General features: G+C 51.6%; 1 protein-coding gene across 1 annotated transcript in view; it reads right to left on the minus strand.

The window, feature by feature from the left end:
- Positions 1-19,643, minus strand: part of UNC13B (unc-13 homolog B) — a 169,811-nt gene that overhangs the window by 19,645 nt on the left and 130,523 nt on the right. Inside the window, exons 23-31 of the mRNA XM_033164695.1 lie at positions 19,525-19,614; positions 18,217-18,351; positions 17,525-17,658; positions 16,880-16,965; positions 12,630-12,756; positions 7,059-7,155; positions 6,231-6,374; positions 6,000-6,077; positions 4,784-4,861 (exon numbers count right to left, since the gene is read on the minus strand). Of these exons, the coding sequence (XP_033020586.1) occupies positions 4,784-4,861; positions 6,000-6,077; positions 6,231-6,374; positions 7,059-7,155; positions 12,630-12,756; positions 16,880-16,965; positions 17,525-17,658; positions 18,217-18,351; positions 19,525-19,614 (969 nt within the window). The remainder of the gene's footprint in view (positions 1-4,783; positions 4,862-5,999; positions 6,078-6,230; positions 6,375-7,058; positions 7,156-12,629; positions 12,757-16,879; positions 16,966-17,524; positions 17,659-18,216; positions 18,352-19,524; positions 19,615-19,643) is intronic.

A 19,643-nucleotide genomic window follows, 5' to 3' on the forward strand; every position in this document is an offset into this window, starting at 1 on the left:
CAGAGCTGGCTGCTTAAAAAAGCCTCTCGGGATTCAACCAGCTGAAGCTGGTGTGTGTCGTGCCTTATTAAAGGAGCCGGTCTCATTACTGTGTGTGCGCCGAGGGAACGGCTGGCCCCCTGGCATGCGTCACGCTGCCCAGGAACAGGCAGGCACTGGGCAAGCGCAGCAAGGAGCCAGATTCCCCCCCCCCCGGCCCAAGCATCTTTCTTCCTACTCCACAGGTATAGCCCATAGCAAGATGCAGGGGGGCAGCCAGGGAGATCATCTCTCTCCTTTTTGAATTTACTTAATAACATAACGTTAAATATCTCTCAACTCAGCCAGCTTCAGCCACGCTGGCTAAAGTCAGGGAGGATCAACATCAGCTCTTCTTTAGGCTGGTCTCAACTCCCCACCTGCTGGGGACGTGGTTGTTGTGGGATGACGTGGTTGTGCAAATGAAACACACCTAACACTAAACCATGGTTTGCCTAGCCAAAGTGCGGCTTCTCTGAATGCCCAAACCCAGCCCACCAGCCCATCGCAATAACCATGGTTTACTTTCTGATAACAAACCAAGATGTGATGCCATGGTTTGTAAATGGCTCACAAACCATGGCTTGTTTTAACTATGGTTTCATGTTACGTCTGAAACCAAAAGTCTTAACCGACTATGGTTTGCCCATCCCATGCTGGCCATGTGCTAAGCAACAGAGTCTCCAGGCAAGGGCAGCTGGGAAACAAAGCCAGCTCTGGAAAGAAGCCCTGGCTTCTCTGTTCAACTGTGAGACAACCTGTGGCTTGTTGAACAAACCGTGGTTAAAAGAAACCATGGCTTAATTATGTGCTTACTGTATTCATTGTAAATAATACTATTTATTGGTGGCACTTACACCTTAACATGGTCCAGTGTTCGTTCGGCAGGAACGCAAGAGAAAGTAAGGACTGACCCACACTTACCGTATTTTTCTGTGTACAACACGCCCCCATGTATAAGACGCCCCCTATTTATGGGGACTCAAAATGAAGAAAGTGGGGGGAAATTGACTGATCTTTTTCAGGGAGGATTGGCCAGAGTTGCTGGGAGGGGGGATTAACGAAAATCGCTCACCCACCTGACAGAAAAGCATGGTACCTTTTGCCTGGCATTTTCCAGGCATGAGTCTGCACTTTAAAACCCTGATTGCTTTTTCTTTTGCCCTGGAACATTCCTCGTGAAAACTTGCCCTTTAAAGATGAAACGCAAGAAGCGGCAACTGGGTGCTTCCGTGCATTGCTGTTTCCTCCAATTCAGCAGTAAAGAGCGGGTTTTCATGGGGAAACCTCTGGAGCAAGAAAAAGAGTGCTCAGACACAAAACTTAAAAATGCAGACAGTGCCTGAAAAGTGTGGAGGAACTCCGGCGGCTGACGCCATTGCGGGTGGTCGTGGGCTGCTTCGGCTGCGAAGCACCCAGTCCATCCCGGGGGTTAGGAGCCCCGCTACCGCAAAGCGGGGCTCCGGTTGGGGTGCGGGAAGAGCGTCCCGCTCCCTGGGCTCCCCGGCTGTGCCCGTTGTGGCTCCGAACCCTTCCCCCGCTCCCCCTGTAAAGGGGGAGTGGGGGTGAAGGGACGACGGAGCCGGGCTATAGGGGACATGCCCCAACCGGGATGTAAATGCGGCGACAAAGCCTGTGATGAGCGTCTAAGTTCTACCTGTCTTTAGTGAGTGTAAAGAACCCAGAGGCGGTGAGTAATTGATTGACTCTTTGTATCTCTGGAACGATCTGGGGGAAAGAAGAAAGGCAGCCCGCCTCCCTCCCTTCGGCGGATGAAAGGAATTAACCCTTTAAGTGACTGCTGCCACAATAATTGATAGAAAGTATCTGGAAATTGAAAACTGAGACTGTTGAGATTTCCCTTCGGGGGTTAACTGGGGAAAAAATATCTCCATTTGAAGTTTTGGTCTTTATACTCCGGCATCGGAGAAATGGCGGCGACTTGGACTTTCGTGGGAAAAAGTTGAAACAAAGGAAGGAAGAGACAGGAACTGAAACTTGATACCCATCCTCCCCCCCAAGATGCTGGACTTTGCGCTCGCGCTGGCATTGAATTCTGATTTGGAGGATGAGGAAATGCTCACTGTCTTTCAACTCGAACTGCTTAATCGAAAACTACAAGCCTTGAGTGGAATTATAAATGGAAAGAACTTATTTTCCACAGAAGAGGCTTTTCAAAAGTTCTACACAATGGAAACAAACTTTTGCAAAGAGCTGGGAGAGGTGTTTGAAGGATGGTCTGAGATGGCTGGGCAACTCCGAATGGAAGGGGGGCCGGTTTCTGGGGGTGGCAGCCCTGGAACGGGAAGATTTACAATATCCAGACTCCGAGGTGGCAGCTCGGGGGCAAGGGACATAGAATTAAGATTTCTACAAGAAGAAGAAGTATGGCACAAAGAAACGGAGAAACCCAGAATAGAGGGGATGAATATCCTGAAGCTCGATGCAAGGTTTGTTGGGAATGCAGCCTGGTTCTGTGGACATCCAGAAGAAGATAATTGGAGATCCGGTCCTGGTGAAAGACAGAAAAAGACAATGGACAGAGGGGGAGTGGGTTGAAGTATTAAATGTATAATCTGAATGGTCTGCCACGGTATCCGAAATCGGAGTGTGAAGTCTGTTAATTACAAGTTTATTTTAAATAAGTAAGGAGATATTGAATTTTAAGTTAAAAGCAGCATGATAAAGGATAGAAGAATTAAGTTTAGCTATAAGAATATTTGGTCAAGATTTAGGTTATAATGCAAAGACTAAGACAATTGTGTTTTTTCTTTTTAAGTAAAGTTAAATTTTCTATAGAGAAAAGTTGTTAAGGAAATAGTATATTGATTTAAAACCGAAGGTGTATAGGCGGGGGAAGTCAAACGTCAAGATTCAGAACTAGAATTTTTTTTTTGTAAGGTATATAGATAAGAAGAAGAATCCTGACATTATGTGTATTTGTATTTGTTTTGGTATTTGTAGGTGTGGGGTTGGGTTTTTGTTATATTATGAAAATGTCAATAAATTCTGTTAAAAAAAAAAAAAAGAAAAGTGTGGAGGAAAGGAAAACATGGATAAGCTCAGAGGCAGGCAGGCAGCACTCAGTAGCCCAGTCCCCACATTCTCCTCTCCGCCCACCCACCCCCTGCAAAAAATTGGGAAATGCCTGATGGAGGTCCATGGATGCTGGACCAAATGGGCCGTTGGTCTGATCCAGCAGGCTATTCCCTAGTTCCCCATCTTAACTGCATGGAGACTCACAACAGAAGGGTCAACACACTCACACACAGCAAGCTAGATAAGGCCATCAATGACTATGACTACCCTAATTCCTGGAAGGCAAGTTCCCGCTGCAGAACACCCAGAGAAAAAGCAGCAGGTGACTCATGGGAAACTCTAGGTAAGCCAGGAAGGGGGAAGGCTTCTTAGAGGGAAGGGTGAAGCTCTGCACTAAAAGGAGCAGCAAATGTTTCTAGCTATTTGTTCAGCTGACTAAATCCGAAAGCGGGAGGTCTACGTTATCTGTGGCCGAGACTCGCTAGCCAGGCTGAGGAACAGCATTCAGAGTCCCTGCACGGCACACAGGCTACTTGGGAGCCTACATCTATTCAGGATCTAGGGCAGAGCTTTCCAAACTTTCCACGTTGGTGACACACTTTTCAGACAGGCATCATTTCATGACACAGTAATTCGGTTTTACAAGCAAATCGGAGGTTAAACTAACGCCTTTCCAACCCCGGGAGGAGTGTGGGGAGCATTCGCACCACACACCTACATTCTGCAGCCAACACACTAGTGTGTCGCAACACACAGTCTGGAAAGCTCTGATCTAGGAAGTCACAGCTAAGGAGGAAGTGTCTTAAGGCCAAGAGTAAGCAATATGGATTCTAACAGCCTTAGGATTCCTCTGTTCAGGATTCTGATTCTGATTCTGTTCCTGATTCTGATCCTGTTCCTGATTCTCATCCTGATTCTGATTCTGATTCTCATCCTGATTCTGATTTTGATCCTGGTCCTTCTCCTTCTCTTCCACTTTCTCAGTCTTGGAAAGCAAGGGAAAGACAGAGACAGACAAGCAAAGGTTAGACCAAGCATTCTCACAGCGTCACAACTTGAATCAGTGATAGGGGGGAAATCCTGCCTCCAGCTGAGGACAACAGGCGGTTAAGGCTTGGAAGGCATCAGGCAACACAGCTGTATCCAGACAGGCCCAGCAAGCATCCAGAATAATGAGAAAGGGCACACACAGCCTGTTCAGCTGCGAGGGATGATCTGAAGCCAATTGTAGCAGCTGGAACTTGCTTCTGAAGAAGCACATTTTCAAACCAGACTCATGCAGCAAAGTCTTTACACATTTGCATCTCAGCTTTCAGCAACTCAGCTTCGCTCAAGTTGGCCGCCACATGGCACACCGATTGTGTGAATGTTTCAGGCCATTTATAAAGCGAGAATCAGCACATCCAAACAAACCCTCTAGAAACTCAAGAGTTAGGAAACATGTTCAGCGAAGGTTGTGATCTGATCTTCCCTTCTTTCTCTGACTATGGCAGGAGTAGCCAACATGATGTCTGTCCATCTCCCCGCCCCCCTTCTGGCTGGGCCTGGTGGGAATTATAGTTCACCCCTTTGACTCTTGGTGGTGCATGATGCCATCAGTGGCAGGCAGGCCTGCTAGCTACCCATTCCCCCAGCTAAGCTTCTCCCGGCCACAAAATCCAATCCCCGACTAGCTGATGAGGCAGTGCTGAGCCCCACGCTCAGAAGGACGCCCCCGGGCTCTCACCTCCTTGGCCCCCATGGCTTCAAACATCTTCTCCAGCTGCACCCTCAGCTGCTGGATGTTGTTCATCAGGATGCAGGGCTGAGCAGAAGGAGGAAACACCAAAGACAGGTTACTGGGGAGACAGACAAATGCTAAGGCCACCGACTCTCTCTGCGCAAAGCCTTCAGGGCCAGATACAGGTGAGAAGGCCAGGGATGGATGCAGGAAGACCTTTCTTCTTTAGGCAGGAAGCGAGTTCTGCAAATTCAGTAGCCCAGCCAGCAGGAAGTGAATTGATCTCTCTCTCTCTGCCGGTTTCCGAGAAGCCCAGTTGATGTTTGGAGCTGGAAGCCCAACTGGCAGAGAGTCTTGGACTGAGAAACAAGTGAAAGGGCCATCCCCACCCCCACCCCAGGACCTCATGCCCTCCCATCGCTATCAGCAGTTGGAGAGAGGGAGGGGAGGGTCAGAGGGAACATTTTGTCAAGGCAGAAAGAGCACCAACTCCCGTGGAACCAATGAACGAACAAGCACGGCGTTTGGGGACAGGAAGCGCCTCTCATTTTGTGACCCTTCTGTGAGCTAAGGCTGAGCAACCTTCCACTCCTAAGCAGCAGGAAAGGGTTGCGAGGCACTTGCTGCCTTGAGAACCAGGCTGCAAAAAGAGCATTCCAAGAACGGCCGTCGGTCTACAGACTCCAGGTAGAAAGCAACAACAATTTTAATAATTATATGCCACACACCTGAGTGGGTTGCCACAGGCACTCTGGGTGGCGTCTGGCAATATATATACAGTGGTGCCCCGCAAGACGAATGCCTCGCTAGACGAAAAACGCGCTAGACGAAGGTATTCGTCTAGCAGAAGGCTGCCCCGCAAGACGAATTTGTCTATGGGGCTGCCTCGCAAGACGGAAAAAAAAAATTTCCCCGTCTAGCGAAAACCGTGGTTTGCATTGCCGCTTCGCTAGATGAAAAACCCGCTAGACGAAAATACTCGCAGAACGAATTATTTTCGTCTAGCGGGGCACCACTGTATGTATACACACACACACACAGTAAACAAATCTTGCAAATTGAGCAAGGGCCCCTGCATGCCGGCTCCACACTAAGTTGGTATTAGAGCCATCTGTGCAATGAGGTCCTGGGGAGCCTTGAGGGTATGGCTAAGAAGAGAGGGGCACGTCTTCTCCGCGTTTGTCCTCTGCGTTCCCCATCCCAGCCAGGAAGAAGGACTCACCACTTTCTCCTTAGAGCAGTAGGCCTGGAAACTCCGGGAGACGATGTCTGCGTACTGCATCAGCACCTTCCCGATGGTCTGCAAGGAGACCAGAAACATTACCCGCCTCGTTCTGAGCGGCGCAAGAGAAACATTTAATGGTTTGCCACAGCTGAATTTCATCTAGTTAACTGCACCACTTCCCCCCTGAGAACGATGCTCCCAGAGATCCTGTCGGAGGAGAGGCATCACCTTGGCAAAGCGCCGCATGTAGCAGGCCAGGATGGCCGGGTCTGGGCATTCCAGCTTCTTGATGATTTCAAAACTCTGGTTGAGCTGGGTGAAGACATCCACCACCGAGCAGGAGAAAAGAGCATGCTCAGATGTCTGCTGGAACTGAATGCAAACAAGAAACACGCAGTGTGAAGGAAGACCAGGATAGCTCAGTCGGTACAGCATGAGAATCTTACTCTCAGGGTCATGGGTTCGAGTGCCAATGCAGGGCAAAAGATTTCTGCACTGCAGGGGGTTGGACTCGAGGACCCCCGGGGTCTCTTCTAACTCTACGATTCTGTGATTCTACCTGGTGCCTTTGAGTTCATGCAAGCCTTTTACCATGTGAATTCTAATCTGCGTCAGCATTTTAACTTTTTGTATGTTTTGTAATTTTTTCAGGGTTTTCTTGCTTTATGTTTTGGTAAAGTGCTTTGAGGTTTTGCTTTGTTTTTACAATCCAGCAGTGTATATACTTTATGAAATAAATGAATAAAACAAATAGTTGCTCACTTACTGAACTGATGTAACACTTTTCTGTTTTCTACCAAGCATTCCACAGTCCTGAAGGATACCTGTCGGCTTCTTTATTTATTAAGTTTATACACGGCAGGGCGGCAAAACGCACAAGCCATACAACAGTAATGTCCAATAATCCAACAATAGCCTCATGATATCAATGCCAAATTATAATACAACTTCTAATATCAATCATTCAAATACCAAATTATATAATTTAGGTGCCCCCCCGCATGCTAGAATTGATGGTTTGATGATTTACTTTATTTCTGTGTTCCAAAACCTTACCCCATCCTTCTTATCTCTCTCCAGAGCTCCATGCAAAAATTCCAGGGAGACGTCTTCATTCTCATCCAGCCACTGCATCACAAACTGCTCAAACCACCTGCGTTAGGGAGGGAAGACCACATCATTTGAGTTTGCAAAGCCCTTCCCCACCAGCCAGCCGCTCTGGGGCTGAACTCGGCTAAAACTGCCCCCCAGCATTGGAAGGAGACAGAACATTCACAGCCCCCCCCATCCTCTCTCTTTCCCCCTCCCTCCTTCATTTCATGTGCTCTGCTTCTGTGGCACTACAAACTGCAGGGAGGGAAATTACAGGGATTTGCATGACTTCCAGAGAATCCTGCTCTTGAATAAACACCCAACGAAGGGGGCAGGTCTGGATCTGGCCCCTTGGGCTGTGGGCATTCTGAGTGTGCCTCACGTGTCCCGGGTACCGGTATTTCTGAAACACTGATTGCGAGTCTTGTTTGCCACAGCCAAAGCTATCACAGCATCCCCAGAGGCCCACAATCGATGTAAGAGATGAGATATTGGAAATGTGACAGATCTGCAGATTGCAGAAAGTTATGGCAAGGCAAACAAAAGACCAGTTGGGGGGAAATTGGTCTCCATTTATGTCTCCATTTATACCCTAATAAGAGCTGATGCAGCGAGAGGTCTCTCTCCCGAGGCAGAATCTCTTTCAGAGAAAAGGACAGCTTGCCATTATTCCGTCCAAGTGACCTGCCTTCGGGTTGCTTCACTCGTTTTACCTAAATGCTGGACGACTGAATCTTTCTGTTTAGGTGCATGTCGTCTAGATGGCTTCTCTCCCAGGCAGCCTGTGTTTGTGTGTCTTCTTGTGGTAGGTGGCACTGCTCTGGCACTCAGCAGAGGGAAGGCACAGACCCAGAACCACCCTAAACTCTGTTCACGTGGGCTGGCTTGCAGCCATGGGCAGCACCCACCGCTGCCACCCTCTGCATGAGCCCTGCCAGCCCCAGAACCTCCTCCTTCCTCCCCCCTCCCAGTCAAGGCGCTGCTTTTCAGGATTGAGAATCTTTGTCAACCAGGACTGTCTGAAGTTCAGACAGCAGCCAGAGCGGAGGCATCTTCAGGCCCCGGAGGCAGAACAAGCCACTGAAGAGGCCGGGGGGGGGGGGCTCTTCGTCCCCAAGAGAACAGAAACACCCGCCTGTCTGCCTGCTTGTGTGCGTGCGTGTGGAGCCAGAGCCCGCCTCTGTCTAGAAACACGGCTGAAACACAAGGTGCTTGCAAACAAGGGAAGGGGAGTCAACAAAGCGGCACATTGTGCGATCTTCACAGCCAATTACGGCCCTCTCCAAACCCGCAGCTGAATTTATACAAACGGCGCTAATTATGGGGTGCTTAAATTTACAAAGAAAGTGAGAGACACTACAGAGGGAGCGAGAGCAAAGCCCAGAGCATGCCGGGAAGCCTGAAATAACCCTTCACACTTCAGAATAGAAAGGCACAGCCTACCCGGTGCTGGGAATTGTAACTGGCGTGGTGTTAAAAAGCTGGCATTGGCCCATCCGCACCGCAGCCAGCAAGTTGCAAGCACCACAAAGCAAGGGGGGGTCCTCTTCGAATGTACACATGGCAGGGTATTTTGCAGTTGAAACACTTCACAGGAATCTGAGAAATTTGCTTGCACACAAAGCTGGTCCAGGAATTAGGCACCCCACATTGGGGCTACGAGATGCTCACCCCCCAAAAATTCTGAGGCACAACAAAGTTTCCCATTGAGATCTTCTATGCACCCCTTTAATATATGTTGCTGGCAGTAGTAACCCTGCATGTCCAGAGCACCGGAATATGGTACCTCTGACCCCCCCCCTTGCCCCACTCAGCAGGGCAGCCTTGTCTAAGCACATTGCCCATCTTTGTCTAGCAAGGACACTCAAGCATAGACACCTTCAGGACTGGGACTGGGAGCAGAGCCCGCTCTGGCAGAACTATTTTGCCCACAGAGCAAAGATGCTTGTGCAGTTCCTGGGAGGCCCTTGAGCCGTGGTTAGGACCCCTAACCAGCAGCCCTCAAACAATGCAAGAGTCCCACCGGAGTGGACAGGAACAGCCACGTCAGGCCAGCAGCGGGCTGGAGACTCCCATAACAGAGGCAGCTGGAAACCTCCAGACAGATCGCTGGGAGAGGCCAGGGGGTCTTCATGGAGGACTGCAAGGCCTGCCGGAGGGTAAGAAGCAAGGCCGGGAATCTCTGGCAGCGTCCGGGCCACCCCTTGCAAAAAAGGGTAAGCATCTTAAGAGTTGCTCAAGCGCTGTGATCATAGAGTCATCGATCTGCAGAGTTGGAAGGGACCCCAAGGGACATCTAGGGTTAGGGTTTTCTTCCTGATGCTTAGTTGGAATCTCCTTTCTTGGAACTTGAGGCCATTGGTTCATGTCCTCCCCCTGGAGCGGCAGGAAACAAGGCTGCGCCATCTTCCAGGAGGCAGCCCTTGAGATATCTGAAGGTGGCTCTCGTTTCACCTCTCACTTTTCTCTTCCCCCAGCCAAACACCCCCAACACCCTCCACCGTTCCTGCTGAGGCTGGGGAGGCCTCGGCTGCCAGGAAAGGGAAGACTGAGCCAGAAGACTATCAGGGGCTTGTGCCACCTGCTACGGCAGTCAAGAGCAAGGCCAGCCTTTCTCAGTGGCGCTGAACACACCCTGCGGTGCCCAGGAAAGGAAAGCGCAGTTGCAAATGAGGAGACGCTGGGGTTGGGAGGAAGGCTCTGATGTCCCACAGGCAAAGCAAGTTCTCTGCCTGTTTGAACACGGAGGCTGGAAGGAAGGGAAGCGAAAATGGGTGCCCGTTCCCTCTGCTCTTTGAGTCTGCCAGCAGTGGGCAACGATGCCATCACATGTATCGTTCCATCTCTTGCCCCCACACAGCCCCGCTTCCAACGGTGATGAGGCTCCGGTTTGCCTTAAGTTGTTTGCTGACATTTGGAGAGAAAGCCAAAGCAGGGAAGTGTTAATCTCTCCCATATTTGATGGTGATGCAGATTATTAGGAAAGCAAATGACTCAGCAAACTCACATGCATCAAACCCGGTATCCTGCCAGGGCTGCTGCCAAGAGGCAAGGCAAGGCAGGGGGTTGCAAGAGGCAGGAGGTGTCTGCAAACAGCCCCTGGGCTGAAATAGGAGCCTGGCCCGGCGGCAGAGATGTGCCATGGCAACAGGACTGCCATTAAGAGGCAGTCCAGAGGGCAGCCAAGCTCACACTGGCTCTCTGTGCGCCCTCTGCTTAGTAATGCTTAGCATTTAGATCCGTTCTCCATCCGCAGATGGCAGGTGGTTGACTAACAGCCCAATTTGCCACACAGCCAAGGCAAAGCAGGTGACTTGAGCCAATCAGAGCCAAGTTCCTTGCCACCCAAGCACTCGGTGGGTGCAGCGTTCTCCTGGTTTTCTAGGTGGGGCAGCCTAGGCAAGTCTGGGTACACAGGGACACAGCTCAGAAATGCAGATTTGCTCTCCTCCTGAAAGCAACTGAATCATCCTTGGCGCTCGGCTCAGAGTCAGGGCTTTGTGTGGTGGAAGCCGGCAGCGGAGATTCTCATGTAGGCTAGAAACAGGAAGCGTGGAATTGGCTTGGAGAAGGGGGTAATTAGCCCTTAATAATTAGCAGGGTGGAACAAGCGCCATCTTTTCTACGTGATCCGAACACTCTGCCTTTCACAGCTCAGAAACACAGAGGCACAGAGTGGCTGCCGAGCCCGGCGTCTGGTTCACACTTCCTTCTTCACACTGCTTTGCAGGTCCAGGACCAGGGAGCTGACGCCTGGCTGCACCCAAGAGGCACCACTCAAGGTCCAGAGCATGCCGGGATTCTGCTGGGAGGCTCTTGCTGGTGACTGCGCAGGCTCCAAAGGCAGTTTCCACAAGACCAGAAAGGTCTGGAACCACAGTTAACAAGGCAGTATATCACACTTAACAAGCTTCTTTTGTTCAGGACAAGGCCAGGAAGGCCAGAAGGAAGCCTTGCTCCAGCCCACGAGAGACTCAGGAGTCACTTTGGATCCCAATCAGGTTCTGTTCTAATCCACAGCCTGAAACATCGCAGCTACAGGAGCGATTCAGCCCCAGAACCAGATGCCAAGAGACCCTGCTGCATCCACCAAGGATGCTGACTGAGCAAACTTATTCCTGCTCTTGCAATCTCCCTCCCCTTTCTATGGCCTAGGGTGGCACACAAGGAACGGCAAAGCTGCCCTGCTTCTGACACTGCTAGCGCCCAGGGGCAGGTCTCTCCCCCTTTGCAAACATGAAGGGCTGCAGTTCAACAAGGGCCCGGGCTCCGGAGCTACAGGCACTCCAGCCAGAAAGCCTGGGCGGCTGCTGCCACTCAAAGTCAAAACCACTAAGCTAGATGGACCAGGGGTCTGATCTGGCCTTTTATAAGCTGGACTGGGGAACCTTTTTGAGCAGTGCAAAAGGAAGTCTGGATGAGCCCTTGGAGAAAAGTGGGAGGGCCTTTGTGGCTCTCCCCTCAAGGGTGAAACTGGAGACCTAAAAGAGAAAGGGGGAGAACACAGCTGCAAGTCCCACTCGATTCTGCCTTGCTCAGACCCCACCTGGAATACCGCACTCAGTTCTGGGCACCACAGTTTAAGGAGGATGTTGACAAGCTGGAAGGTGTGCAGAGGAGGGCAACCATGACGATCCAGGGTCTGGAAACAAAGCCGTATGAGGAACGGTTGGGGGATGTTTAGCCTGGAGAAGAAGAGACTGGAAGGAAATACGATAGCCGTCTTCCAATATCTCAAGGGCTGTCCCATGGAGGATGGAGCAGGCTTGTCTTCTCCTGCCCTGGAGGCTGGGATCCGAACCCAGGGCTTCAAGTTGCAAGAAAGGAGATTTCAGTTAAACATCAGGAAGGACTTTCTGACAGGAAGAGCTGCTCGACAGTGGAACCGACTCCCTCCTTCCTTGGAGGTTTTAAAGCAGAGGTTGGGTGGCCATTGGGTAGGGATTCTTTAGCTGAGATTCCTGCATTGCAGGGACCCTTGGGCCCCTCCCAATTCTACAATTTCACGATTCCATTATTCTACATCAGCTCTTCCTCTGTGGGGCCAGAGCTGCCCCCTCAGCCTCCAGGAGAGGGGCTAAGCAAGGGCAGATAGCTCCGGCTTGCCCTACCAGCTCTGAGCCCTCTGGCAGCAGACTGCCGGCCTTTGGAACTTCTTTTGTGATGCTGGGCTGAGCCCTCCGAAGTTTGTTTATTACTTTATCTGAACGGGGTGGTGGTGAGGGTGAGCAAACGCCAACAGAAATGTGTGCCTTGCTTGACAACCGAAAGAGTAAGTGGCAGAGACCGGCCTTTCTGAGAGGTAACCCCACGCCTCAGAAAGGCCTCCCTCGCACCACTGGGCATTTTAACCTGGGGAGGCAGCATTCTGCTCTACGTGCCCATAAGACAAAGGAGGCAGGAGGATGTCGGGAAAGGGCACTGTGAGTCGCAATCCTCCGGAGGACTAAGGCGCCTCCGCTTTCCAAAGGGGGGAGGCAGTGGCGCAGGGGTGGCGAGGGGTGTGTGCCCTGCAAGGGAGCCGGAGGTACTCACGCAGGGTACTCGGGCACTTTCCCGGCAAAGGCTGGCAGGCTGCAGACATACTCGTTGTAGAGCCACTTCACTTTGAAGTGCAAGTTCATGTAGTCGGCGCTTTTGCACAGCCGGTGCTTCTCGTGTTCTGTAAGGAAGAAGGAGAGAGACACGGAGAGAGGGAGAGAGAAGGAACGAGAATGCTGTCAGGTGAGTAATTCAATCAGCTCCTTTCCCAGCAACCTGCCACAAAAACGGGAGCCTCCGCACATCCGCAGGGCAGCGCGCCCTGCCACACGATGCAGGTCCAAAACCCATGAAATCCCCGCAACCTGGGATCCTGCTAACGATCGCAGGGCATTGTAGTTCACTTGGTTGCCGCCCGGAGCTGATTTTCCAGGCAGCTCTTCAAAAATAGAAGGGAAGAGTTTCTGGTTGCCATGGCAATGAGAGGAGAACAGCTTCTTAGGGCTGGTGCTCCTCCCAAGATGCTCCACATTTCCTAGAGGAGGAAGCACAAAGCAAATCCCTAGGAACAAAACCAGCCCCCAATGCTGGAGAGTCTTCTGGAGCACCCTCTGCCCCCGTCTCATCCAAGCCAGGCCAGTCCTTGGGCAAACCAGAAGGAATTGGGGGTGGGGGCACTGGGTTTGGCCTCCGGTATATCTAGGCTCCTCCAACCTCTCCAAAACGAGCTTCCAAATCCAGCACATGCTGCTTCCCGAACCAGCCGGAAGAAGCATTTGCCTGCTCCACGGAGGTCGATAGGTCCGGTTTGAAAGGGCACAAAGCAGTCGCCTTGCTGAAGCTGGGCAGCTCTGGGTGTGGCCTGGCACTGGATAGACCAGCGTGACTCTGCCTTGAGTTCCACATCACTAAGGCACTGTATATATTTGCATCCTGTGCCGCCTCCTTCAAGAAGGGGCCAGACCTCCTTCTCAAGATTTCTGCACTTTCAGACAATACCCTGAACTTAAGAAGTCCCCACTAAACATCAGGGAAAACTTTCTGACCGTCAGAGCCATTAGACAGTGGAGCAGACTCCCACAAGAGGTAGTGGACTCTCCTTCACAGAGCCTGGATGGCCACCTCTCATCTATGATCTAGTTGAGATTCCCACACTGCAGGGTTGGACTAGATGAGCATTGGAGCCCCTTTCAACTCTTCTATGATTCTAAGACTGCAGTGCTGAAGTTTTGGACAGCGACGTCTAAGAGCCAATATGCTGGCAACGGCTACGGTTTTCACACTTGACCCTAAAGAGAAGAAGGGCTGCGATGGCCGACAGGCTTTTCCTCCCAGGGACATCTGATGAAAACACAAAACCGGGACACTGCCAAGCCGTGGAGCTCTCCCAGCGAGGCTCTCTGGAAGGAGGGTGGGCCAGGAGGAGGCCCTACAGTACCTGGCACCTGAGAAGACGCTGAGAGAGAAAGCGCACTCACAGCAGAGGAGCAGCAGCAGCAGCAGGCGGGGGGTTTCTACAGGGTGGGAGAGCACACCCAAGCTGGCCTGCCATGGAGAGGGGCTCAGGCAGATGTGTCTGCTCTGCAAACTAAGCATCACTTTGGGGTTTGCGATCTACGCACAGCCTGGGAGGGGGATGGGAATCTGCTAAACTAGAATGAAGTCAGGGAGAAAGAAAAAAGGCTCTTACCACCCTGGAAGAGGACCATGCGGATGCGAAATATAGGTGGGGCTTTGGACAGAGAAAAGGTAGCAGTGAACCAACCACCAAAGTTCACACAGCCCTCCCTGACTCCCAAGTCCTGCAGATCCTCCTGTCTATCCATGTCAGAAGCGGAGCAAGGCAAGAGGGAAGCCTTTCTATATGAGAGAGAGGCCTCTGCTTGGCTCCCATCCTCGCCAGGAATCGCTCCTCTAGAGAGAGATGCTCAGAAGGACCCTTCACGTCTTTATGGTTATTATTTAAATTTCTATGCTGCCCTTTGTCCGAGGATCACAGGGCTGTTTGCAACCTAAAAACACAAGACAAACCAAAACAATATGCCCCCTCCCCCAGTTTAAAAGGCTACAGATCTGTTTCATTAGCCAAAGGCCTGGAAGAAGAGGGATGTTTTTGCCTGGCATCTAAAGATAGGTGCCATGTGAGCCTCCCTGGAGGGTGCACCCCACAAGTGGGGAGCCCCGTTCTCATGTTGCCACTCTCTGGCACTCTCTCCCTTCACGTTCTACATCTGTTAACGTGGAAGACCACACAGGGGTGGGGGGAGGCTATGTGCTATTATTCTCACTATGGAGGGGAAAGGTCTTTAGCAGAACATTCGGAAGGGACACCAAAGGGAAGGCTCTTACCATGTGATGCCTTGAGGGTGCTCATTCTATCCAGAACTTAGGAGATGAGCAAGGGGATGAGACAAAAAGCACACACACGCCCAACATTATTAGGAGCCCAGAGGGAAGAGGCTTAGCCCACCAAAACGCAGGAGATGGAAGAGTCACCCTCGAGCTGCCCTGTGCTCCTAAGGAAGAGCTCCACTTTGCAGCCTGGGTTCAAAGGAACTGCAGCCGAGGGAGGAGAAAAATCCCAGGATTGGGTGTGTGTGTGTGTGTGTGTGTGTCTCACTCTCCTGCTCTTCGAGGTGTCAGGAGCAGAACCAATTGGATGCTAATTACCTGAAGCGACATCTTGAAACACAGATCACATCCCCTGTGCCTATTAGCCATGATCAAAATGCATCATGCTCAAACCCAGAGCATCGAAAAGGGAGCAAAGGCAGCAACGGCTTTAAAGGTTGAGAAATCAAACCCGCAGAAAGACGCTTCATCATGGCTCAGTGCAGTTAACCGCCTGGCCCCCTTCCCCCCCCTCTCCCCCCATTGTGGTCTGGGATAATTATTACTCAAATGAGTGTGCATGTTGCCAGGATATCGCGGGGGGGGGGGAGGAATATCTAACGCCAGGATCCATGCCATGCATTCACACTTATGCATTCTTCCTGCTGGTTTGATCCCTCACATTGAGCAAACTAACCTTAGGTGTCTGGATTTTTCTAATGCTCTGATCATTTAAGGTAACAACCAGAGTAGGACTGCCACCCCTAAATGCTCCCCAGAGACTAGTGGCTCATTTAGTTGGCAAACAGAGTTTGGGGTGGGGAGTTTGCAGTGGATCAGCGCTCATCCCTGTCTGGCCAGCTCTGCAAGCCTCCTCCAGGTACTGGAGCTCAGGAGAGGCTGGTTCTGTCGCCAGCCAAAGCCGGTTGTGCAGGATGTGGCTGAATAAGAGCCAGCCCCAGAGATCTCCCTTCCTGTCTCCCCAGATGGCTGTGCAGAGAGGAGCAACCAACAGGCCTCTCCAACCATCGCAACCGCCCCCACCCCCACCACAAGCACCACTTCAATTTTTAAAAGCATACATTAAAAAAGCATGCCGTATATATAAAAGTGTAGAGTAAACCTGTCAGTGAGAAGGGGCAATGAAAAAGTGGACACCAGCAACAGGTCTGGGGCAGAGGTGGGGGCAAGCAGCCCTCTCCCCTGCCCCATATCCCAGGATGCCAAAGAGCAGGAGAAGCAGAGACCCAAGACGAAGGTCCATGGAAACATCCCATGAACTGGGGGTCACCCTCTTTGCCCTGCTCCACTCAGGTACTAGCCCACAGCGCAAATCAAGGGGAGCAGCGAGTTCCTCTCCTCCAGCTGCACGAATTCAGGGGCGAAGGGCAGAGAGATGCCGCCTCCTGTCCAGGGGGAGAGAGAACAGGAAGGTGATTGTGCCAAGAGAGGACAGAGACAGCGGCTGCTCTTAGGGGTTGGCAGCTTCTCGCCTGCTGCAGGAGGAGGGCCAGTCCTCAGTCTCCTGATGGGGCGAAGGATGCCAAGCTCCGTTCCAAGAAGCAACAGCAGTGCTGAGCCGGCAGAGGAGGGCTGGCAAGGATTCCTCGGATGGCCTGAGAAACTCCCCCGGGAGCTTTTGGCAGCTCCTTGCAGAACACGGCACAGCACTTGGGGATTCCGGCTGCAGCATCGCGGAGAAGTAATTTGATTAGAGGACAGCCGGCCTTTGCAAGGCTTCTACCCAAGCTGGACGTGACTGGCCAGTTGCCGAGCAAGAAGCTGGAAGGCAGGGGAAGTTCCAGCATCATTTATTATTGCTGGTTGGGAGCCTCGACAGGAGCCTCCTGGAAATCAAAAGGTACTAGAAGCAGCCTTGGCAAATGTGCTCATCAGCAGGGAGCAAGGATCTCCTGGAACCGCTTTTGTGAAACCCTCTGCAGCAGTAAGGAATGCCAAGAGCAGCCACCTACCTTCCATGGCGTATTTCATATCCTGAGCAAAGAGGTTCCACATGACTTCGGCGCTGATCTTCCCAACAGCCAGCTCCTGAGGAAACCTAAAGGGAAGGGAAGATCCCTGATGGTGGATCGCTCTCAGAAGACGCTGCCAAGAGGGATTCTGCAGGATCCCGCAACCTTTGGCCTCTGAGGTATGTCCCCCAAATTACCACAAATTCCTGGCCTGGGTGAGAGCCCCCTGGGCTACATCCTGCCCTTCTTGCTCCCTTGACCACCTTGCTGTGTTACTCACTTGCCCTACGCTTGCAGCCCCTCCCCCAGCCCTGCTTAGACCTAACATCCACACAGAGCTCTTGGGCATGCACATGCTTGGGGTGGGGTGGGGGAGCAGGGAAAAGGCACCCTGGAAGGCAAGCCCAAAGAGGAGCTGCTCTCACCCCACTCGTCAGGATAGTATCTGAGCTCTAACGCTGCAGGGGTGTGAGTGGGAACGCCACTGAAACAGTGTCACCCCAATCTCTCCAAAGAGACAGACAGGTCAGAAAGGCAGACGAGACGAGAAAGGCAGAAAAGCCAAAAAGACAAGGCAGGCAGGCAAGGCGAATCCAGCCGGCTCACGGAGTCTGCTTCCGGCAGCAAAGCAAGAGGGGCTCTTACTGGTTCAGGACGGGGGCATAGGAGTTCTTGTCCTCTTCGACGATGGAGACAATGAGGGTGATGAGCTTGGGCCAGAAGTCCAGGTTCTTGATGCTGGGGCCTTGCTCCTCGGGAGGCATGTCCTGAGCTTTGTTCTAGAGGAAAACCAACAGGCACTAGATGGGCAAATGGGCCAGAGCACAAGAGGGAAGCAAAAAAAATTGTGGGCTCCCAGGGCCCCCTGGAATTGGTGCTACTGCTCTCCAAATTTTTCAATTTCAGAACTCTGCAACTGAGATCTGGGCTTCCTTTTCCCCTCTCCCTCCCACCCTCGGTGTCGTCTTTCTTAAGCTTCATCCAGACTGCTTTCTGTGCTGCATTTCTAGGCACAGGCTCTTTCTCCGAGTGTGTGTCCCATCCCCCGTCCCCCACTTTCTAGGGGGGAAACCGTCTTTAGCTGCTGAATCGGAGCAACGACAACTGGTTTTTCTGTGGGTTGCCATTTGCTCCAATTCAGCGGTAAAAGACGGGTTTTCCTGGGGAGAGCGCTGGCAGGGGATGCTCTGACGCTGAGCTTCAAGGCGTGGACTGAGCCCGGAACATGTGCCACAAAAGGAAGTCTGGGCCTAAGGGCAGAGACACTCTGACCGTTCTTACTAAGCCACTCTGGGATAAAAATGCTTCCAGTTGAGCTATTGTCACCCTCGACTCACAGGGTCTGTCTGGTATTCGCGGCTGTACAAATCCTGGCAGTTGTTGAAGATGTACTCGTACGTCGAGTTGAGGCAGGCTTTGACACAATCCTTCACCACCTGACTGGCGCGAGGAGGGCTCTGCAGTTCCTGGACCTGGAAAGGGAGGCAGGAGAGGGTGGGAGGCAGAGAGAAGCAGCAAGTGGCACAAGCCGCGCCTCTGAGGCTGGCAGTCAGATCGCTGAGGCTTTGTTGCCTACAAGGGGGGTTAGAAACCTGCTGCTCTGGAGAATAAACACGACCCCCGCGACTTAAAAAACCCGAGTTTTTGGAAGAGGGAAAACCTTAGATGCAGCTTCTCATAACATTTGCAAACAGAGGAAAACACCATTACAGAACATTTATTCTGAATTTCTGCAGCTGTCAAAACAAACCTGGCCTGAAAAACAACTTGACAGCACAGGTATTGGTGTTCCAGGAGCAGAATAAGCCTGTTTGTTCAGATAAAATAAACAGGTGTGCCTGCCCCTTCCTGCACCAGCACTCACACTGAAGCGGTAATAGCTTTACGGGTGTCAGAAATCATCACTTGGCTTCCCTGTTAGCTGCAAAAGCACAGAGGCAGATTTCATTACCAATCAGCAGCCTACACTGCGAATAATGGGCTTCTTGTTCCTGTAAAATGAATTGTTTTGTTCCAGTACTTAACTTTGTTTCCAGGGATATTTACAAATAAACAGCATTTAATTAACTGGCAAACGAATAAGGCTGTCAGATGAGCACACGGGAAAGTTCATAGCCACATCAGTGACCGAGACACAGTAACAACTCAGTTGGGACCTGCAGCAGAATCTCCACTTGCTGAGGGGATAGAGGCAAAGGCTGACCTCTCCTTGGACAAGGAGGCTGGAGGCTTCTCCGCATTTAACATTTCTCTGCTCTTTCCAGGCACGGTCTGCACTTCAAAGCTCCATGACTGGGCACCCCTTTTTGCTCCAGAGCTCTGCCCATGAAAAACCTACCCTTTGAAGCACAATCGGAGCAAATGGCAATCTGCAGAAAACCCGAACTGATGTTTGCTCCAATTGAGCACTAAAGAGTGAGTTTTTGCAGGGAAAGCGTCAGGGAACCCCCCCCCCAATGCCTGGAGCTTTTAAGCACGGAGCTGTGCCTGGACAGAGCAGGGCAAAAGTGTGGACAAGTCCTTAGACTGGATAGTCTGAGAGTGCTTGTCTTGGAACTCCTCCCCAGAGAAAGGGGGGGAGGGCTCTGCCAGAGAGCGAGGGCTTGGCTTTGCCCAGGAACAGCCACCGGGAGGAAGACCCCTACCTTCATTCTGAAAAAGGTGATGCTGGTCAGCAGGTCCACAGTAGATTTCAAGTCCTGCAAGCGGTCTCGGCTGCTGGCCGGAAAGTTGTTCTGTTAGCAGAAAAACAAATCCCCTTCTA

This window comes from Lacerta agilis, chromosome 11, assembly GCF_009819535.1.
Source record: "Lacerta agilis isolate rLacAgi1 chromosome 11, rLacAgi1.pri, whole genome shotgun sequence".
In the NCBI taxonomy this organism is placed as follows: domain Eukaryota; kingdom Metazoa; phylum Chordata; class Lepidosauria; order Squamata; family Lacertidae; genus Lacerta; species Lacerta agilis.